We start from the raw sequence: 23673 nt of genomic DNA on the forward strand, positions 1-23673 counted from the left end.
AGTTTTGTATAATGCCTGCAAGTTGTCTATTTTACCTAGAAGTAATTTGCCGCATTGTAAATTAAAATTAGGAACATTTCTCAGTTGTGTTGCTAGTGTAATTTTATTTAGCCTAATTACAACACAAATGCAGGCAATTACCTGCATGCATAAAGGAGCCTTTTGGTAATCATTTTTAAAATGGTCTGTCACTCCAACAGCTTGTCTGTAGAATTAAGAATGGTTTGCAGCAATATAGGCTGCATTATGACATACAGTTAGGTGTGCTGAATTCCAACCATAACTTAGCAAATCACTGAAGTTGTTGCTGTGGAATATTAAGCCAGTTTGCTCACTAGTGTCTGGGGTTTGGTTCAAATCCTTCTTAGCCATGAAATCTATTGGTGGCAGTGTGTGAGTCACTTACGCACAGCGTGGCTGGCATGACAAAATGAAATATCCCATGTAAGCTGCTGCTCTTGGGTCTTTCCATAAGGGTGGGATTGGTGTGTGTGTGTGTGTGTGTGTGTGTGTGTGTGTGTGTGTGTGTGTGAGTGAAGCTACTTGAGCCTCACTCACTGAGGGAGATTCTCACGATCGATCAAAAGTGGGCTAAGGAAGCCTAGCCCGCTGTTGCCCGATGGTCTGCTGCCACGGGAGCTGCTCGGCTCCCGGCAGCAAGCCCTCCTAATTCTCCCTCCCCTTAGATGAGGTATCGTGTGTTGTTGCGCCATGGCAACATATGGGGAGGCCCCTGCCGGGAGGCTGAAACAAGCCTCCTGGCTCTGGGGATCTCTCCAGGATGCCCCGCGCACTTGCTCAGGGTATTCTGGAACTTCCGGGGGCCGCATGGCCCCCGATCCCTGCAGCCCCTGCCGGCTCCGTGATGGAGCCCTCAGTTGTGTGGGCAGCCAATCCGGCTGCTTTCCTGTTTGTCTGTGGGGAGAGCGGGCTAAGCTCGCTCTCCCCGCAAACCCCTTCCTGGCAAGTCTCACTGATCGTGAGACTCGCCTCACTGACTGACATGAAATTCTCAGACCAAACCACGAAAGATAGAAACAAGCTGTTTTCACAGGTAGGTTCCAAACCTCGCCCAGACTACCAAAAACAAATCAGAAATCCCAGGGGGGAAAATACATTAACTGCTCTAGAAAATGCAGAAAAACTCTCCCGTTGGAAAAGCATGGGTTGGGGTTGGGGTTAGGGTTCGAACAAACTTTAGCAGTTTTATACACAGAAAGTCCAGACTTTGTGGTACAGAGGCATGCTAGTAAAATGCAAGCTGGTGTGTGTGTGTATGTGTATTTCTATTGCTTAAGAAGAGTGATCACTCTTCTGAATTTACATGCTTACAAAAATACTACATGACAGCTTTTTAATATGAATATTCATGCTTTTATATATGCTTTTTGTGTATAAAATATTTAATGTGTGTTGTTAAAGAGTGTTTTTTTTTTTTTGTAGAAACCATTTTCAGTATTTTATTTATTTGTTTATTTAACAAATTTTACACACCACCCAAAACTTGTGTCTCTGGGCAGTTCATAACAAAAACTGTACAAATTAAAACAGCATTAAAACAATTTAAAATGTAATACAATGTAAAAACTGTTAAAAACTGTAAATCTAATTAAAAGCCTGGGTGAACAAATGTGACTTAACTTCCTTTAAAAAAAAAAAAAAATCAGAGATGGGGAGGCAGATGTGTTCCCTGGCTATGAATTGAGAGAAAATCTTCTCCTTTTGGAAGTGAAAAGATTACTTCCCTATTTGTCCTCTTGTCTAAAAAAAACTCTTAGGATCACTTTGTGAGTAATTGCATACGTTTTCCCATTATATAAGCCACCTTATTATTATTAATATATTATTATTATTACATTTATATCCCACTCTTCTTCCAAGAAGCCCAGAGTGGTGTACTACATACTTGAGTTTCTCTTTCACAACAACCCTGTGAAGTAGGTTAGGCTGAGAGAGAAGTGACTGGCCCAGAGTCACCCAGCTAGTTTCATGGCTGAATGGGGATTTGAACTCGGGTCTCCCCGGTCCTAGTCCAGCACTCTAACCACTACACCACGCTGGCTATTAGGTAGTACTTGACTATTTTACCACTTACGCCACTTTGCGGAATCTTCTCTTCTTTCTGGTTCTCTTTGAGAGTGCATTCAGCATTCTCATCAGATTATTTTGATCTTGAAGAGCTGTTGAATATGTAATATGTAGGAGAGTTAAGGCTCTTTTAACTGTGGTTAAGAAATTTTGAGTGGGCTGTGGGATCATTTGCTCAACTTGCATTCCCTTCTTTTCCTATATCAGACTCTCTTCTCAGGTTCCCTGCTTTACCAGGATTCTTAAAAAGGAATTGAAGCTTACTAAGAATCTTGGTTAAACAGGGAACTTTGTTAGCCTTAATTCAAAACATTGAGGCAGGAGTGGGGATTTGAATACCAACCCCTTTGCCCCTTCTTGATCTCTTATATTCAGCTGAAAGAGGAGATGTTTTCAATCCAGAAAAGATTGAATTAAAAAAAAAATTGTGGATTTTTTTTTGCACATTTCCCATGCAAATATCTCTATCTGCATAATACTTTTTTCAAACTATACAAATTTTCCTGATGCACCAAATAGTTTGTGATCTCATACGTATGTTGCTTGACCAATTTACACAGTAAAAAACCACCTCCACCATATTAATTTCCTCTTGGTGTATCTGAAAAGTTTTTCAAGTAGCCAAGTAGAAATTTTAGAAATGAAAAAAATTCCATAGAAAACGGAAGTATTGGAAATTTTCCATTTTGGAAAAATCTCCCAATATATGGGAAAAATTTCCACTGCAGATCTCCGGTTGAGAATTAAATCAGTCCCAGCTCTAGGAGAGGCAGGATCCCAAATGGTTTTAGACTGAAACAGTGAATTAATAAAATAATAATACATATTTATGCCATCTGAGTGCATTATGTTTTACACAAAAATTGAGTGAATAAAACTGTTTGGGCAGGCTCAGGTTGGGTCACACAGGACTCTTCATAAGTAGTTATCAGTTTGAGAATTTGCTGCCATAATCTACCAACAGAGATGGTTCTCCCCTCTCTCCAAAGTTCCAGACATTGTTTGGTGGTATCCAATATGTTAACTGCATTTGGACATAGATGGGCTTGCAAAATGATTAGCATAGGGGAGTATATATGAGGAGGCAAGTTGCACTTTAAATCTTAGTGGACTTCTAGAAAAGGTTATATAAAAACTTGTTTCCCTGTACATGTGGATTTGTAAATTATTTTAGAATTAAGGAAGTACTAATTATGTATCTGCAAATATGAAATTTCTTGTATCTGATGGGAGTGAGTTTGGGTTTTGAAAAATACCTGTGTGTGTGTTTCCCTCCATTTTAATGCACCATCATTTTTACACCTGTAAAGTTTCATTGCCTGTGTGTATTTGTGCTCTGTTAACCCAGAGTAAGAAGGCAGGTTTCCATTTCTAAGTGGGGTGTGTGTGTGTGTAAACAATGCCAATGTAAAATTTACTTGATGTAAAAGGATGCCTGTGATCACATTTTGTTTCCATTTGACTAATTTAATACACTTGTTATTTAGTGTCTTGCCTTCTTTGCTTCCCCTTTTCCACAGTCTCATGCACATACATTGGCCTTGCAAGTTGCCACAGTGAATAATTTACTTTAAGGAACAGGAGCTCTAAGTCAATACAGTTCTAAAAGATTCAAGTTACATACTACAGATAACCGCTGTTTGTGCACTGCAAACCTCTGAATGCTGGAGAAGGAAGCAATGGCATGCAAGGGGCTGCTCTGAACGGAGCCCGGCTCTGGCATGTTATATGCAAAAGTGTTGCTCCCCTTTCGTTGGCCTTTATGTGTTCTCCAGTGCAGTGATTTGTGAGTCTGCCACAGTAGAATCCTTTGTGTGCTGTGTAATTTTGGTATTGTTAGACTTCATGCAGTGTCTTTCAGTGGAGAAGAATTAAAACTATTTAGTCATCACTGAGCTGAGAAAATGACCACTGAAAACTATTTTGCATGATAATTTGGCAAATTATGGGTCATTCGTAATGTAAATCCAAATATCAGTGTGTTACCATGTTCTTTCAAAGGGTTGACTGTGTAATAATATATTTGGAAGAGTCATACCCCCCACCCCTCACACTTGAGAACGTATTACTAATAGAAATGCCAGTCTCCTTTCCTCTCTTTTTAAAAAATCTAACCAAGGAAAGTCTCTTCTCATTTATCGCCTTCCCTCCACCCCTACCCCTACTGGATGGAAACAAAAATATCAAGAACAAACTGTGTTTTGCTATTTTTAAAATAAAAGGCTTTGTTGCACTTAAGGTGATGCCTCTTATTCTCCTGTTTCTGCTAGAAGTTTTGCATGCTTTCAAACTGGAGTCTGAATTGATTTGTCATAGAGGGAACACCTGGGTTGGCTGCCTTTGTTAGACATTTCTATCTGAAGTGCTCTGTCTGGAAGTGCTTGCGTATCTTATAGAAATATTCTTCATGAAAAATGTTCCTTTGTCAGTTGAAGTGAGTTGAATTTTTGGTTCAATATATGATGAGTCACTTTCAGACCTTCACTCTTGGTAGAATGAATGCAAATGGGTGGGAATGGTAGTGCTGTAGGTGCAGGGTTTGTAAGAGGTGGAGTTCTCAATTGAATGGAGTTCATGTGTACTCATGTACTATATGTGTACTCATGTAGGTTCTTTTCAGACCTTCAAGATGCATGCATAGTCCGGGGGATGGAGCTTGCTGTCACAATCCCCCTCTCCTGTCTCCATGTCCAATCTTTCTACCCATGCTGAAGGTCTGAAAGCAGCTTATGGTCTGAAAGCAGACTTCACACATCTTGAAATGTCTTCAGGAACTGGGTTAAACAACAGTTTGAGTCACAACGTGCAAATGTATTGCATGCTTCAAAAGACTGATTCACCTTATGACAATCCTCTGAGAAGGTCAGCTTTAAAAACAGTCATGAGAAACTGTCTTAAGTATCAGCCCTGAAGGAAATAGAAAAATGAATTCCATGGCTGGGGCAAATCTGTGGCTGTAAATCATGTGAGATTATAAGGGAAAAAACTCAGTGTGTGCTCCTTCGAAACTGTTCCCATTTTAAGAACTCTCCTCCCAAACTCTTGCCTTATTATGCCCAGGCTATAAGGCTGCTAAAATAAAAAGGTGAAAATTATGTTTCACAATAACGTATATTATTTCACAAGAGAAGCTGAATTTTGCCCCCTCTGTATATCATACAAATTTGCATGACTTTTCTAAATTCGCACAATTTATTCTGCATGTATTCCTGCAATAGAATAAATGTCATAATTTATTCCACTTCTCATATGTAGGGGCAACGATCTATGAAGAACATTAAAGCACCATCACATCCATTGGAAAATATATTCAGCTACTCCTTTGGCTTTTGAGTAACTTTGCCAGCATGGTTCACAGACTTTCAAACATATATTTGCAAACATGAAGTCTAAAAAATTGCTTAAAAAAAACAAAACAAACAGCAGCTTTTCTGTGCTTCTAGGGCTGTGCAGCCCACACAACACTGCTTGTGCCCAGTAATGTTCTTTAAGGTTTTCCTTCTTCCCTATGAAATGAGGACTGCTTTTATCCTGATTTAGATTTACACTGACCACACAACAGGTATATTGCTGGGCTCCGAATATATTTATTTATAGCCATACAAATAATAGACCAGGATGACTGTGTATGAAAAAATGAAAAGTTACATTTTTGTTACAACTCTGAGGTCATGCTGTGGGAGGAAAATAGTTTTATCACTTTTGTTTGCATTGTTTCTGTAGAGAAGAATGGGATATTCGCTGTGCCTTTGTGTGGAGATCTGCAGCCAGAGAGGCACATGAAATTCCTACAAGCAAGAATGTTTTCAGATTTTAGTTATAGAAATCCATTACTTGTATTTCAGGCAACTAATAATGTATTTGAATTAGCCCCTTTTGCAGGAAGAAATATATTTCCTTGCTATAATAAAATAGGCTGCAGAAAAAAAAGAATCAATTGGTCACAAGGACTACCTCTGATCAGTGTAATTAGTAGTAGAATAGAACTCTCTGAGGCTGTTCTCACGGTCTGCCAAAATTGGGCTAAGGGAGCCTAGCCTGATTTTGGCAGATCGTGAGAACCACTGGGCTTGCAGCCGAGCCTGGTCTCATGGAAGCGGGTCACCCACTTAACTACCCCTGCCCTAAGCCCAGGTTAGCGGAGTGAGCACTCCGCTAACCGGGGCTTTCTGATCATGAGTTGCCATGGCGCGACTCTACGCCGCAACAACTCACGAGTAGACCCCTGACTTGGAGGTTAAAAAGCAGCCTCCTGGCTCGGGGGTTTCTCCAGCATGCCCTGAGCAGCCACATGGCCCCGGAACTCCCCAGCCGGCTCCGTAATGGAGCTGGCAGTTGTGTGGGCGGCCGGTTTGGCCGCCCGCAGCCGACTGACGAGTCATCAGTCGGGCTTAGTCCGCGGGCTTAGTCTGCGGGCTTAGTCCGCTCTCCATGCTAACCCCATTTTGGTGGTTCCCACTAATCATGGGAACCGCCTCTCTGTGTGTTTATATGCCTTTGTGTACCTTATTTCAGTTTAGTGAGGTGTGTTTTGTCGCCTGTAACTTAAACTGAAGATAACAAGGTAAAATTCAGAGAAGTAATATACAGGATTTGCATGTCAACATTATTCACTGAAATTCCTTGTTACACTAAAATGTTTTAGCTTTCTCACGTAGACATGAGAATTGCCCAACTTGACAGAGGAAAATACCAGTTGCAGGGGAGTAACAGCAAGAGATAGGGCATGCCTTCACCTCTTGCCTGTGGTCTCCCCAGAGGCATCTGGTGGGCCACTATGTGAAACAGGATGCTAGACTAGATAGGCTTTGGGTCTGATCCAGCAGAGCTGTTCTTATGTTCTTAAAATGAGAGCTTGTGAGATGACCTGCTGCACATATTTAGGATCTGCTATTGAGCCACCTAATGGCGCAGCAGGGAAATGACTTGCCTAGCGAGCAAGAGGTTGCTGGTTCGAATCTCTGCTGGTATGTTTCCCAGAATATGGGAAACACCTGTATCGGACAGCAGCGATATAGGAAGGTGCTGAAAGGCATCATCTTATACTGCATGGGAGATGGCAAAGGTAAACCTCTCCTGTATTCTCCCAAAGAAAACCACATGACTCTTTGGTCACCAGGAATCGACACCGATTCGAGGGCACAACTTTACCTTACTTTATTGCTGTTTACAAGATTCCGGTTTTTAGCACCATACTTTTAATGTCAATTGCTGTTTCCACAGCTTTCACAGTTTGTTTCCATGAAGGTAGATTTCATGTGGGAGTTTTATGATGAGATAAAACTTCCTTCTTGGAATGCAGGCTGTACCTTGAATCATAGGCATGGCAGGGTCACAGAGGGTTGGAAGGATCTGAGACAATATCAGCAAGTTCTTATGGGGATGAAATTCATCTGGCTGTGAATTCTCAAACTGTTTTAAGTTAGATAGGTGTTTTCTTACCAACGCTAAACTGCAATCCTGACTCAGTCCAGATTCTACCCCACTCCTCACAAATAAATAACAAATAAAGATGTGATGACTCCCATGCAGATCGTGAAGGAGGATTGCTCAGATGAAAACCCAGAGCAGGGGGAGCAGCTGAAACTCCAGTCAACTCAGTGCTGATAGGCCTGCAGGCCCCTCTGCCTCCTTCACTCCCTCCTCCTGATGAAGCCTCGAGGCGGCTGAAGTCGAGGTGCCTGCCCCAGATCCCCGACAGTGACATTTGGCCAGAGTACAGGCTCAGAGGGAGGAATGCTGGCCAGAAGGGACAGGTGTTCCAGCTCTGACAGGAGCTTTGCCTCTGTCCCTGTCTGTTGACTCTCCTTTCCCCTCTGAAAAGCGTGGTTTCGTAGCTGCTGGGCAGTCGGCTAATGCAGCTCATTACAAAAAATCAATTTATCTATATTCTTTTATCCCGGATTCTGGCTTGGCTGAAGTGAAACCTGGATTTGATTCGTCTGGAGAGAAACTGGCCTCTCCGGAAGTACAAGAATCTACTCCTTTGTCTATTTTTGGACTGGAAGAATCTCCCAAAAAACTGCTGCAGAACAATGAGACAGAGCTTTCCTTTCCACGGGCTTTGATTTTTCAAAGACTTTGAGACTTAAAACCTTCGCTCCAGACAAGACGGAGAGAGAAATGTATCTGGAAATATCAAGATATTATTTGCATACGAAATGTTTGAAAAAGTAGGGTTTTTTTACCTTAAGAAATCTTTTGGAGAACGACTTGACTGATTTATTTTTTTTAAAGGAAGATTTAAATATAGATGGTCAGTGCTTTTTTTTGGCTTGAGGTCATTTTGGAAGATTGGGGACGTAGATGTTCTCTGAAGTAAATTGGTTTGCGTTACACTGGACAATGATTGAGTTTATCTTATCAACAGTCTATAGTTTTTGGACAGTGAAATTTTCCTTGAGTAAAATGGTCCAGTCGTTATCTTACAGGATGGAAGAATTGATCATAGTTAGAGGATGTTTTCTTTGAGTTGTGGTGTAGGTAGACTTCATACTTCTTTTATTGAATAACTCTGTATTACATTTTGGAGTTCAAGCCATCTCGTTTTAATCAGAGACCAGACCTCGGTGTTAGATTTTCATTGAGATTTTATCCATTTTCAGCACTGATATAGTTAGTGAACATGATATTCAGATACCAAAGCTTTCACATATATTTTAATTAGGAATAGTAAAACATATTCTTAATCAGGGTAGAGATAGCTTAGGAAATGCTATTTGAAATCTGGCCTTAGATATTTTAGTATTATCCTCTAATCTTTTATAATTCTTATAACATTTCCTTTGGGGCTGTTATATATATCTAGAAACCTTTTTTTAAATTAAGGAATTGTAATACTTAGATACAAGGGAAGTACCTGCCTTCTTGCTTCCGTTTGTTAATTTAGAAATTTTTTCCTAGAAACTGCTTGTTTTTGAGGGTACATATACTCCTGAATTGTACTATGCCATTTATATTGCCATCTCTGGCAATTTTCAAAAAAACACCTGAAAACCCATCTCTTCACCCAAGCTTACTCAGCATCCTAAATTTTGGGGGTTTTAAAATCTGGTTTATTTTAAAATTTAAAACCTGATTTTGGGGTTTTTAATTACTGTAATGGTTTAATTGTTGTTTTAAAATTGTTAGTTATATTGTTTTTAATTTGTTTTAGCTCTTTACTGTTTTAGTGGTTTGTTTTAACTGTAAACCACCCTGAGCCATTTTGGAAGGGTGGTATATCAATCAATCAATCAATCAATCAAATAAATATTTGTGCTACTTGGGAGGATTGGCAATAAGATTGAAGAGGTCTTTTTCCTTTTTCTTTTATCAGAATATTTGTATTATTACATGTAACTTCTGCTCTTTGAAAATTCTTGATGTAATCATGTTTCTATCTCTTTTTCTCATGAAATAATTTTTTTAAAAAATCAATGTAGGGTCAAACAAAGGAAGTCACATCTAGTTTGTCCTTTTACCTTTCCCTTTTACCTCCCAACTAGAAAACTGTATTTAAGGGGCAAACTGGTCTTCTGCAGGGCTAAAAGTTTGGTTTTTTTGGCGAGGGGGCCAAAAAGTAGGGGCAACAGGTTTTACCACCTTAGTTGCTCTTCATTATATTAAAATATAGCAGTTTAAAAGTTATATATTTGGACAAACTTGGAGGGGCAGAAAAATGGGGGGGGGCATTCCCAGCCCCCCTCACTAGGAGTCTGGTCTCCTGTGCTTTTAACAGCTTCTGGACAGATACAAATCACCACTCTCACCATTCATACTGCTTTTGTGAGGTTGCATGCAGTTCACTTTTTGATGGAGGCAAAATAGAAGTTGAGCAATTCCAGTTTGTCACCCATTTCCATTTCACTATCCTTACTGAGCAATGCACCTACCATTTTCTTCCTCTTACTTAGACATACCTGAAAAAATCATTTTTGTTATTCGTTGCATCCCTCACTTTCCCTCTCATCCACCTAGGCATGACCAAACTGTTTTAAAATAGCAGATTTGGGCCCAAAGCTTTAAATATGCAAGAACGTATAAGTAGGAAATTTTGATTTCCTACTTTTGGTGTGGTGTGGGCTCGGGGGTCTCTTCAGGATGTCCTGTGCGCTGCCAAGCAGCAGCCTCCCAGGCTTGGGGGTCTCTCCAGGATGCCCTGCGTGCCCCCGATCGCTGCAGTCCCCACCGGCTCCGTCACGGAGCCAGTGGTCGTATGGGTGGCCGCATCAGCTGCCTGGCAGTCATCTGCGGGGAGACCGGGCTAAGTCTGACTCCTTTCTCTCCTTTATTTCTCATATTCAATCAAATTATATTGCTTTTTCCTTTTACAATATTGCAAGAATATAGCCCTTCCTCTCTGCTCCCTCAGCAAAAACTCTAGTTCACATTCTGTGTCTCTTGTCTTAACTACTTCAACTTTCTCCTTCTGGTCTTCCATTGGATCATCTTGGTCCCCTCACCTCCATCCGGAATTCTGCTGCCCAAATCATTCACTAACCACTTGACACCCAGCTCCCCTGCCCAGCTTTCACTGGCTTCTGTTAACTCCTGGATCCAGAACAAGCTCCTTATCCTTACCTTTAAAGCCCCCTATGGCTCATATCCTGTTGTTATCCTGCCTGTGACCTTCAATCCTAGAGCCCCATCACCCTCAACTTACCGAAGGTTTCTGCTACCTCAAATGTGTCTGCTCTTTCTCCCTTGCTACCTCTTTTGCTTGGAGCTGACTTCTGGAACATGTGCATGATGTCTCTTCTCTTACTTACTTAAAATCCATCCTTAAAACCCACTTTTAATTAGGGATGTGCCCGAACTGGTTCGAAGGCCATGCTGGAGGCCTCCGAACCGGTCCGGCGGTTCGGCACGGAGGGGGGCTGTAGCTTTAAGGGCAGGGGGGTAGTACTCCCCCCCCCCGCCGCTCTTCCCCCTCCGGCGCTGTGTTATTTTCCAAAGTTTCTGGGGCAGCAGCGTTCCTCCCTGCCGCCCCTGCCCCCGTCATTAGCCTGCAAGAGCCGATGCAAAGAGCATGCATGCACCCGTTCTGGCGCACGTGTGCACCCGGCGCCGCCGCGTGCGTGCTCCACATACGTCACATGTCGACGTGTGACGTATGTGGAGCGCACACGCAGCAGCGGTGGGTGCGCACGCACGCCGGAACGGGCGCATGCGTGCTCTTTACATCGGCTCTTGCAGGCTAACGACGGGGGCAGGGAGGAACGCTGCTGCCCCAGAAACTTTGGAAAATAACACAGCGCCGGAGGGGGAAGAGCAGCGGGGGGGGGTAAGTACTACCCCCCGCCCTTAAAGCTACAGCCCCCCCGGGGCCAGACTGGACCGGTTTGGGGGGTTGCACATCCCTACTTTTAATGTAGCCTTAGGCACAATTCTCAGAGCCAGCGTGGTGTAGTGGTTAGAGTGCTGGACTAGGACCGGGGAGACCCGAGTTCATATCCCCATTCAGCCATGATACTAGCTGGGTGACTCCTGGCCTGTCACTTCTCTCTCAGCCTAACCTACTTCACAGGGTTGTTGTGAGGAGAAACTCAAGTATGTAGTACACCACTCTGGGCTCTTTGGAGGAAGAGTGGGATATAAATGTAAAATAATAAAAAAATAATAAAAAATAATACCGTAACTTGGCTTAAATATGTAACTGAAACTATAGAAGAATATATAGAAGAATAGCATATTCTTCTGCTACTTACCCTCCCATTCCTCCCTTGTGTCAATAGCTAGATTGTAAGCCATCACATTCTTTGTAAAGCACCATGTGCATGGATGTCCCTATGTGAAGGACAAATCCTCCATTTTGTTTTATATTATGAATTAGGTTGCTTATGTACTAAAATGGCTGCCTGTGTGTTCTAATAGCTTGTGTTCTAAGATCAAAAGTTCAAAGTTTCTGTTAAACTGTTGTGTCTAGAAATTGAATTTTTTCTCCTAGTTTTTGTTGGTTCTGATTTGAGAACCCCCCAAACGTGGGTGAAGTGACATGTATTAATAGGGATGGATTTGGGCAGTTGGGAGAGTCTTGGAGAGCCAGGAGAGAAGAGCTGCTGAAAATAGAGCTGAGAAATTGCTTCTTGTAAACCATCAGAGACAGATGTTTGGGGGCAGTCTACAAATCTGAAAAAGAAACAAATTTTTGATTTGTTATATGGCTGCTGTTTTCTTTGTACTAAATTTTCAAAACAAAACCAAACCCCACTGTTTTGAATTAGAATGGTTTGCAGTGAAATTTGTTATTTTGTATTTAAAAATCTGTGGCTTCTGTCTGCCCCTGCCCCCCCCCGCTTAGCAGCATTTCCACACTACCTAACTGTGAATTCAACAGATGTTTGGAAGGCTGTTTCAATGGACACTGCCAGAGAAAATATAAAAGTCTATTTGGTGGCAGCAGTGAAGCTTAAAATCACAGGACTGGTTGAGACTGGGCCATGATACCCTTTATAAATAAATAAAAACAGATAATGGATAGAAACTCACTAGCTCAGGATGTCTTTGTTTTAGGATACTGTCTGCAAGGGCTTCTGGAGCAACTTTGGTTGCCACCCAGAGAATCACAGTAAAGAAAAATAAACTATTTTCTTTCTTTTCTACAGAACCTCGGGGATTTTTTGATCATGCTTTAAATTGTATAAGCTCAAGTATAACAGAGAGGAGACTTCAAGGTACTTGCCCACCAATTGGCCGTGGAAATTTTGGAAAGCCATTCTTTGGTACAAACTGTTTCAGCTCCCCATTTATAAATTCCCGGACTGGTTTCCACACTATCCATTCTGAGAACAGCCCAGTAAAGCCAAGGATTGTCACAGTGGTGAAACCCTGTGGGCACACAGTCAGGAAGATTACCTTGCTTCTCAATCGGCGTTCTGTTCAGACATTTGAACAGCTGATTGCTGATATTTCAGAAGCCCTGGGATTTCCACGTTGGAAGAATGACCGTGTGCGAAAACTATATAATTTGAAGGGAAGGGAGATCCGAAGCGTTTCTGAGTTCTTTAGAGAAGGTGATGCTTTTATAGCTATGGGGAAAGAGCAGCTAACCCTGAAGAACCTAGAAGTGGCAATCCAAGAACTTTATCCTGAGAACCCTTATGCTCCTGGAACTACACAAAACTGGGAGCAACCCCAGAAACCTAGAAACAGGCTCTATGAGAAGACTTCCAAGGTAGAAAACAACCTTGAGCCTGTGGTTGCCAAGAACTGCATAGATGCTGTATCTCCTAAACTAATAAACAGACATGATAAGGTTAGACAAGAAGAGAAGGTGAGAACCAAAAAGAAATGGAACAGACACAACTGGAATGGAGAACAAGATGTGAAGCCTTCTAGAAAAACTAGAGAAGTTGAGAGATACTTTAAAGAAGAGAAACATCCTGAAAGTGACGCAGAAAAGAGTTCAGACATGATCGTTAGGTGTGAGAAATGCCAAAGAGAGAGGCAATTCCAGCAAAAGCTACAGAAGGAAAAACAGGCTGATCTTCCATTTGAGAGCAGAGATTTGAATATGAGAACATGTCAGAGATACAATGTAGAAAGGCCTGCAAAACTGAGAGATTGCAGGAAATTATCAGAAAGTTCAGTGAAAGATGGTGAAATTACATGGAGTGATGCTGGTTGTCAAAGTTCGTGGACATCCTTACACAGCAATGCAAGCAAAGAGCCAGAGAAACAGAAGAAGAGCATTGAGAGAGAGAAAACCCTGGCGAGCCATGACAAAGAATTAGGAAGGATAAAGATGAAGCCCATAGAAAGTCAGCATACCATAGTAGGAGATGCTTATGAACTAAAAAAGGAACAGAGAAAATGTTCTAGTGTAAATCAAAGCTGTTGGTTGATAAAGGGTTCTCAGGTGGATACGGAAAAACCATCAAACATTCAGGGGAAGAGAGAAGATGTACGGAAGTCTAAAGAGGAAACTATTGGAGAACAGAAAGTGGGGCATGGTGAGGGAAAATTGATTAGGCATGAACGAGAAGGAGAACCTAAAGCCAACAAAGAGACAAACAAGATACGTAGGGCCAGTGATACAAGGCTGAAACATGATGTGTCTAGCAGAGCAGATGTGGAGAACTGTTACAAGATTGGCAGGACCATTGGAGATGGGAATTTTGCGGTTGTGATGGAATGCCACCACCACAGCACCAGTCAGAACTATGCCATGAAAATCATCGATAAATCCAAGCTGAAAGGAAAAGAAGACATGCTAGAAAATGAAATCTTGATCATCAAGAGCCTCTCTCACCCCAACATTGTTAGTTTAATTGAAGTATTTGAAACTGATGCAGAGATCTATTTAATCTTGGAGTACATTCCTGGTGGGGACCTGTTTGATGCTATCATAGAGAGTGTGAAATTCACAGAACGGGATGCTGCTCTCATGATAACTGATTTGTGTGAAGCTCTAGTTTATATTCACAGCAAGAGCATTGTCCACAGAGATCTCAAGCCAGAAAATCTTCTGGTAAGTGCTGAAACATTATGTCTCTTAATTAACTGAAGTGTATGTATGTATAATGGAGATACTGATGATCAAAATGTCTTGTGGCATTTCAAATGCAGGCATCAAGCAGAAAAATAGCACAAAACATTATACTTATGAAGGAAAGTATCTGAAAGAAGATCATTAATGTTTAGCCTTTCAGTGTATAAAGATTCTTGATGATTTTTTTTAATGTTTGGAGAACTGCAAAGAGATTGGTTCCAAGTCATCAGGCAGTGGTCAGTTCCACTTGTTTTTATGGACTTGAGTAGTAATATTTGCACCAGAAAATACATGTACATTATATTGTGTAAATAGCAGGACAAATGTCTGTTTCCTGATGCACATTTCTGGAGTGAAACCCTTGATATCCAATATAATTGTGGACACTGAAGTACATGAAAGGTCAAGTCACAACACACAAGTTCCTTAAACCAGTAAGCAGAACTCAATGGACAGAATAGAACAATTCTATGCCCCCCTCCCCAACGAAAACTCTCATATAAAAAGAGACTATACAACTAATATTCAGAGGAACTGAATATATACCGAGACCCAAAGTCATATGTTATAGTTTTAGCATGCATGTATATCAATCAGACTAAATAAATGCAAAGCATAGAACTTATTAGCCTGGCAAATAGGCCAGAAAATGCTTGTAGCTCATGAAAACATTTATTTGTCCAGCTCTCCACATATATTTTGGACTAATTTGTGCTTGCATATAGATGGCCTGAAATGAAAATGAAACTCTTCCCCACCACCCCCGTGCCTTGTCACCTGAGGGAAACTTGTTTATCACAGTTGTAAGGCAAGCCTATCATAAATGCATGTTTGATATGGGTGTATGCAGCCGGGAGGTCCTGATTAGTTGTGACTCCCTGTAATGCTTGCCCTATGGGAAGACTTCAGGCCATATCATGTGAAAGAACCCTCAGAAGGAATTATTTAGTCTCTCCCCTAGCAGCATGACTGATAGTAAGTGGCACAAGTGCAATGAATAGTATATCTAAGAGAGCTGAGCACCATCCACTAATTAAATCTGTTTTATGACTTGGAGACTGCATTGTAAGTAGAAATCTGAATCACAAAAAGCCCTTTTGTGAGTGTTGGATATGGAGTTCCAGTGCAACCACCTTTTGCACCAACTAGCCTAATGACCACTAGGGGCACTGGGAGTAGAGATAGTTACTGAGGGTCTCCTTACCTGTTGCAGCTTGCCTCTACTCTATGACCCCTACCTTGACTCCTCAGCTACATCCTGTAATGAGTCAGTCCTCTTCCTTTCCTTTTAGAGAGAAGATAGAAACATCTCTCTCCCTCCCTACCTATTCATTAGGTAGCTGATAGATAGGTCTTTCCTATTTCAAATGTACTTCACCAATAAACTAGTTAAGTAACTTAGACTCTACAGTGATCTCCATGCTGTTACTTAAATAGCTGCAACAACTAAACTCAGCACTCTGTAACTGGAGTGGTAGCTTCCTTGGTACTTTGCCAAATAATCACAAACTCCAGCGGTGAGGCTGCTTGATGAAAAATTACACAGATTTAAGAAACCAATAACTATCGTTTGAAACAGTTAATACAACTGATATTTGTTTTGTATGTTGACATTTCATTTGTTACTCCTATCTCCCCCACTATGGTCTGTGATATTGAAATACAGTGATTGCATCTCTTCTCTTCCCACACATAATCCAAACCCACAGCTGTACTTCTTCCACCCCCTTTCTTAAGAAAATTGATTTTTCAGATCTAAGAAGGTTTATACAATAAACAACAGATTTACAGCTCTCACACTGAAGACTTTCTGCACTAATAAATGAAGAAGCTGCAAAAAATAAAATAAAATCCCGACTTGATACTTATGAGTAATGAGTGGGATTAACTGTTCTATCCAGGGAGGCAGAGCAAGCAGACTTTGTTGGTACCTGGCTTCCATCTCATCCATGTCTTCTCTTCCTCTCTACTGCATTCCCTCCCATCTAGCAGCTTTGTGTAGCTTTGACCTGTGAACAAATAATGGAAGTTATGTTAGGGTTCTTTTCCTGCTGGGGTTCTTTTAATTCCTAATATCAGCAGAACAGTTGAGAGGATTAAAAGGCAGCAGCAACTCTTATTTATTTATTTATTTGAAACATTTTATATACCGCCCACTCCGAAGACTCTGGGCGGTGTACAAAAATATGCAAAACAAGACAGCATTAAAATTACATTCTAAATAAAACTGAAGTAACTAACAGAGCGGGGGGGGGGGAGATAAACTACAGGGTAAAACTCTTCACCCACTCCTTCCCCCATCTAAGTACCCCAGTGCAGGTTAAGGTTTTCTAGGCATGTCCCTGATAGGCGGAAGTGTGAAGAAGGAAGATCTGGGGGGATAAGTTCAACAGGAGTGAATGGGGAGTAGAAGCAAGTACTTGAAGTGGGGTGTAATATCTCAGTGCAGTTTTGTAGCCTATAGCACAATACTGGGATTTTGGCCAGTCACGTATTTTTACCCTTTCAACTGCCTGCCCAGTATTTTTACTTGGATCTTCTATTGGCATCTCAAATTCAGTAGGCCTACAAATGAACTCCAATCTTTCCTCTCATGCCTCCCTCTTCCCAATTATCTTCCATACCCATCAGTGTTTATGCCATCCGTCTTGTTGACCAGGCAGAGGCCTTTGGCATGATCTTTTATTCGTCTTCCTTTTTTTCTTTTTTCTTTTTTTGATGTGAAAGGTGTTGGGCATTTTACATTAGCAGAACTCCTTTTTGAAAAATATATATGAAATAACTGAGTTAATAACACACATGTTATGCTTTGGCACTTCTGTGTGTCACAACTGTTTTCTGTGGGCAGTATCGAAATTTATCCTTGTACTACTGACAAAAGGCCAAAAGATTGCCTTCAAGTTAAATAACTGCTACGATTCAGGTTTTGTATTACTGAAATGAGCATCCATACATGAAGCAAAGATTTGAGTATCATTTGGCTTACAGAGGACAAAGTTTGAGGGAATCCTTGGCAGAGGAAGGGGAAACCCCAAAGAACTGTTAAAAGCAGGGAAGCATTCTACACAATTATTTTTATTTTTAGCCTTTGCTTCAGCCACACCCAATCCAAATATATTGCACTGTTGTGCTGGTATTCTGCATGGCTGCCTTCTCAAAGTATCATGTGTGGGGCAGCTCCTTGACAGGGAGCCAAGCCCCATACCACCCTGTAGCAGAAGGTGTGTGAGGGGACCGATGGAAGAGATAGTTCCAATGAGCATTTCCCCCATAGAATTCTCAGAGATAATGCTCAAAGTAACTATCCCTCCCCTTGCTCCCTGTGCTCAACACCTGATGTGCCCTGCAAAGGCTTGGCTTCCCTTAAAGGAGCCCTTCCCCCCCAACCCATACCAGATGTGAATGGTACTGTGCAGAGATGGCCATGCTGTAAGAGGCCATCACCGTGCAACACTTGCACACTGGTGCAGTTCATTCATATTCGGAGTAGCTAAAGCACAGGCCTAATATCCAGATCATTACTAGGTATACAATCCTGAAACTCATGTGATTGGCAAGAGAAGGAGGTGAGGACATGGGCAGTGGTTGAGACCAGTGGTGGCCAGTACTGGCCTGGCTACTTTTAAGAAGCACAGAGCCAGTAAGATGAGGGCCCTCAGAAAGGGAAAAACATAATCTCCATCAAAACATTTTCCAAGTTGCTGGTGTGGGATGGAACTGCCAGGACAGATTCTTCTTTCTCTCCCTGACCTTGCCACTCTTTGTTTTATAAATAAACAGGTCTTTGAGTGTGCAAGCTTGTAAGAGTGCCTGTATGCATAGTGCTCCATACTGATCCTGCTTTCTTGTCTGTGTTACTTGGTATCCCTTTACAACTACTGCGCAAAAACTGTGTGCACTAATTATGAACATGTGCTGGTAAAAAAAACTGTGGAGATGCTAGATTGTGTTGCCGAATGTCCTCTAGATATTTGGCATCAAACCTCAGCCCTAAACTTGGTGAAGTGCTGCTTAGAGACTTGCGTTTTGAGTGGTATGCAAATGTGATAGATAGATAGATAGATAGATAGATAAATAGTGTTCCTGATGGGAGCCCTCATCACTGCCTCCTTTTCTTCAGAGTTCTAGCAGTTCTGGATATTGCCACAAGCGTGCACAGCAGCATATCATATATAAGGAAAGCATAGTTCCCATGGTTCCTGACAGCCCTGGATTCTGATGCACATGCTCTCAACAGTATCCAGGGCCTAAAGGAAGCCTTCCCTGCTGTGTCTAGTTAAGCAGTATAAATGGAGTGGCAGCAAAAGCTTACTTGGGGAAAAGTTAAATTGACTAATTCTTGGCCTGGATTTCAAAAGGGTCCCGGCCCAATTCTAAATAGATGGAGGGGGATTGGACACCTCTTCCCTCTAAGTTGCACGGCTGCATGTGCACACACACAAAGCCCATCCTCCCATGCAGCGATCACAAACAGCCGCTCACTTCAATCTCGCACTCACTGCCGATGGGAAGTTTCTTCTTCTTCGTTCTTTTGCCACCACAAATGTTCCTCTGCCCATTCCTCCCAGTGCTGCTTGGTGGCTGTTACACCTGAATCTGCCCTTTTGCTGCCGCCACTGCCCCCCCGCTGCTGCTCCTTCACCTCTGTGGCTGCTGCTCCTATCCCGAGTCCCCCCCCCTTTCTCCCAATGCCACATGGACTCTTGCCATGGCAAGATCAGGGGAATACCACCTCCCTGAGTCCACATGTAGCAGAAACCCCATCAGCTTTCTTTCTCTTCTAAAAATAGTTGTGGTGGTCGTGGGTGCATTTTGAGCAGAGGACCAGAGAGGAGGTATCCCCCCCCCCCCGTTCTTGCCATGGCAAGAGCCCACACGGTGACGGGACAGGGGGGAGTCTCGGGGCAGGAGTAGCAGTCAGCGGCAGCAAAAGGGCAGACTTGGGAGCAGCAGCCGCGGAGGAGGTGACACAGGGAGGGCTGGGGAACTTAAAGAGCAAGATTGGTCCCCAACTTGGGAAGGAAAGCATTGTAGCTAGAGGGACTTGTGTGTGTGTGTGTGTGTGTGTGTGTGTGTCGATGTGTGGGGTGGGGATGGAAAGGAGTGTAGCTAGAGGGACTGTGTGGGGGGGATTATTTCCTGGTATGGGGTGTGTGTGTGTGTGAGAGAGGGAGAGAGAGAGGGAGAGGGAGAGAGAGTTATGTGTGCACACTGCCTTGATACTGTCGGCCAGAACAAAACTCTTTCCGCTCACTGATGATAAAAATTAGAAGGAACACTGGATTGGACACTATCAAATCTGGTGTCTAATCCTCCCTCCTTCATCTTAAGGCTCTGCCTACCACTAGTATGTATTTATGTATGTATGCATGGTACATGTGTAACCTACTGCTTTGTTAACTTTTGTAGATGTTGCTTAGTCTTCATTTTTTTAGTCAGCTTTTGAAAAATGGGAATTGTTAGTGAAACTGGTCCAGAGTGATTGGTGCACACACCAAAATCTGCCTTTTGGGCTCACGTGGGGTTAGGGAATTTAGCTCAGGAAGGAACAGCTTCACGGAAGTTCTGAAATGAAGTGGACTGAGACAAGATAAAATAAAAAAATACATAAATAAAAAGATTTTTATTGTAGAAGAGAGTACAAAGGAGAGAAATGTGTGGTTGAAGCAATATTCCTATCAAAAGTACATTAACTGCAATGAGGCGTTGTAGCTTAGAGTGCTAATTATGTAAGTTCCCAGACAGGCAAGAGAAAGAGGTTTAAGAGAGAGAGAGAGATTGGGGTAGCTTGGATCTAAGAAAGGGATAAAGATAGATTTTCATTCATTCATTCATTCTATTTCTATACCGCCCTTCCAAAAATGGCTCAGGGCAGTTTACACAAAGATATAACAAACAAACAAGATGGAACCCTGTCCCTGAAGGGCTCACAATCTAAAAAGAAGCATAAGATAGACACCAGCAACAGTCACTGGAGGTACTGTGCTGGGGGTGGATAGGGCCAGTTACTCTCCTCCTGCTAAATAAAAAGAATCACCACGTTAAAAGGTGCCTCTTTGCCAAGTTAGCAGGGGTAATTTTGGGCCCAAGGAGGGGCGAAGACCTGGTCTGGATGAAGGGACCGCTGATGAACTTTGTTCCTCAGGAACAGGACGGGCCAAGGTGGGTGCAGGAAGGTTGGAGATGTTAGTCGGTAGAGGTGTTCCGGGTCGGTGCTTCCTCCTTGGACCCAGGTTAGCGAGGAAGACTGGGCTGATCGGGCTGGGCAAGTGAGCCGATCTGGAAAATGGCACGGAATACTGAACACAGTCTGGCGTGCGTTTATTATTATGCCATCAGTGTGCATGGCACTTTACAAAAAAACAAACATTCATGACTGTCCTGATTAGTTTGGTCTTGTGGTAGCAAACATGAATTGTCTCCTTTGCTAAGCAGGGTCTGCCCTGGTTTGCATTTGAATGGGAGACTACATGTGAGCACTTAGGGGATGGGGCCACTCTGGGGAGAGCATCAAAAGGTCCCAAGTTCCCTCCCTGGCATCTCCAAGATAGGGGTGAGAGACACTCCTTCCTGTAACCTTGGAGAAGCCACTGCCAGTCAGTGTAGAAAACACTGAGTTGGATGAACCCATGGTCTGACTCAGTATAAGGCAGCTTCCTGTGTTTCTTAAGCTTACAAATAAATTGTCTAAATATTGATGCTAGGGAAGTAATAGAGGGAGAGAAAGGTAAACAAGGGATAATATGCATTTCCAAGTATTTGTATCTTTTATGTAACATTTTTAAAAAGAGTCTTGATCTTATAGGGCCCTGGAAATGTATAGGAAACCTTGTTCCTGATACATGAATGCTCTGATATAATAATGTCATATTGCCATCTTGTGTTCTGATGAGATACAGCAGAGGAAAATGTGAAGTCTCTGAACCACTAATATCTGTACCTTTGCAGACAGTGTTTTCTTCATTTGTTTGCAGTCTTGGCATTGAGAGCAAGGCTTAATCTTGGCTCAGGTTGGGTTTTTTTCAAAATTCCTTCAAAAGACTTGTTCTATAAGGATGGAAGATTATGACTGCCTGGATGTTATGCCTCCTCAGTTCTTTAGCTCTGTACAATGTGGCACTATTAATTAATTATACTTATATCTCACCTTTTTGTCCTTCATGGGGCCCCAAGGGGTACTGTAGTCAGCAGACAAAAATAATTTAAACTGACAATCCATGAATAACAATAAAATACAAAGGAACACATTAGAAACTAAAAGCCAGATTTTACAAAAGGGGGAGGAAAAGCTCAACCAGGTCAAAGATGGAGTGAAACTGAAAGATTATTCAGTATCTTATCAAAAAGAATATCCAGTCTGGCCTCTTGAGCTCCACAACTGAAAAGGCTAGGGATATGCACAAAATAGCATTCCATTCTGAGCTCGGAATGGAATGCAAATGCCTGGATCCTTCTGTCGGAACTACCAGCTGAGCTGGTTGTTCTGACAGAACGACCCCATTCCAAGTCAGAATGTTCTGAGCTTCATTCTGGACTCCAAAATGGTGCTCTTCCAGCCTCTGCTCACCTATGGCAGCCATTTGTGTGATGGTGCTGACCATGTAGATGGCTGCCACACATGCATAGAGCCCAGAAGTAAGCCATTTTGGAGTACAAAATTGTGCTCAGAACATTTTGAGGGTTCTGACTCGGAACAGGGTCGTTCCATTCTGAGCTCAGAACAGGCTCTTCATTGGAAGGGCATTCTGTTCTGAGCTTGGAACACTCAAAACGGCCCGGTTTGTGGTCAGACCATTCTGCATATTGCTTAAAAAGCCCTGGTCCTATATACTGACTGGCCCAGTGTTCTCTCTAGGGCATGCTTGTGTGCATGTGCTCACACATTTTTTGATGTCCGCTCAGTTAATTTTAGATCCCGCTCAGGTTTAATCAGGAAGATCCCACTCTGAATACATGTGCACTCACACTGTATTGAGACACAGTCCTTCCATGGGTGGAAAAAAGCAAAGCAAAGTCTCAGACGACAAACATGAAGAAGTGGTCTGCATCACCTACACCTAGCCTCCTATTCTCTTCCCGCCTGACGTGTTCAACCAGGAGGTCCCTCCACCTGGGCAGCTGGCCAGGGGGCACAGCGCTGCACTTCATCCTCGGGTCGCAGATGCATGACAGGACATGCCATGCAGATTCACCCAAGGGTATCTTGAGCCACTCCACTGCTCCAGTCCTCAACCGACCTGTCAGGGCGATTGTGTCCGCAGTGGTCAGAGTGGTCTGGAGATCACCCATGGCCTTCTCGAGGAGAAGAGCGATGGGCAAAGCCTGGCTCAGTATGGCTGCCTCAGTACACAAGCTGTTCGTGGCAGAATAGAACGGCTTGAGTACCGAGATCAGCTTGGAAATGAGCTGCCAGTCTGCATGGATCAGGGTGCACACATCCAAGCTACCATGCCTTGCCAGGCTGTGAAGGGCTCCTGCAGGCACTGGAGCAAGAGAAAGGTGGAGCTCCACCAGGTAGGAACATCCTAGGGTATCAGGTGTTCAGGCAGGCCCAGCTCAATCTGCCTGGCCTTGAGCAGGCACCTTGCCTTTTCGCTCTGGTGGAAGTGGGCCAGCAATCTTGCGGCACTCCTCCACAGGAGTGGCCATGGAAGCAGCAGGATCTGCGGGGGACTAAACCTGGCCTAGTCTTCTGGCGCTTGGACTTTGCTGCTTCCTTAAGCCCAAGTGCATCCTGTACCACCAGGTTCAAGGTGTGTGCAATGCAAGCGATGTGCACACTGTAAACCTGCTTAGCCACCTTACTAATGTTGGCTGTGTTGTCGGTGACCATGAAGCCTCAGCGAAGGCTTGCCTCCCCAGCCAGCCAACTCTTCAGCTGCTGGGCCAGGAGTGCCGCCAACTCATCTGACCTGTGGTCTGTGTCCCCTGCCCAAGAAGGCATACATGCATGGGAGGAGTTAGATACAGCACCAGCAAAGCTGGATGTTCCCTCACCTCCATGCCCCCACTAGTGGGCTGTCAGGGATATGAAGGCAGTGTGCAGCCCGCTGCGGCTCAAATGGAGATCCACTGTGAAATACACACTGGTGCTGGGCCCAGTTACACGCAAC

The 23673-nt window shown here is 42.9% G+C and overlaps 1 protein-coding gene across 1 annotated transcript in view; it reads left to right on the top strand.

The window, feature by feature from the left end:
- DCLK3 (doublecortin like kinase 3) overlaps window positions 1–23673 on the top strand; it is a 45503-nt gene that overhangs the window by 14535 nt on the left and 7295 nt on the right. Inside the window, exon 2 of the mRNA XM_053265776.1 lies at window positions 12675–14539. Within this exon, the coding sequence (XP_053121751.1) occupies window positions 12675–14539 (1865 nt within the window). The remainder of the gene's footprint in view (window positions 1–12674; window positions 14540–23673) is intronic.

The sequence above is a fragment of the Hemicordylus capensis genome, chromosome 6 (assembly GCF_027244095.1).
Source record: "Hemicordylus capensis ecotype Gifberg chromosome 6, rHemCap1.1.pri, whole genome shotgun sequence".
In the NCBI taxonomy this organism is placed as follows: Eukaryota; Metazoa; Chordata; class Lepidosauria; order Squamata; family Cordylidae; genus Hemicordylus; species Hemicordylus capensis.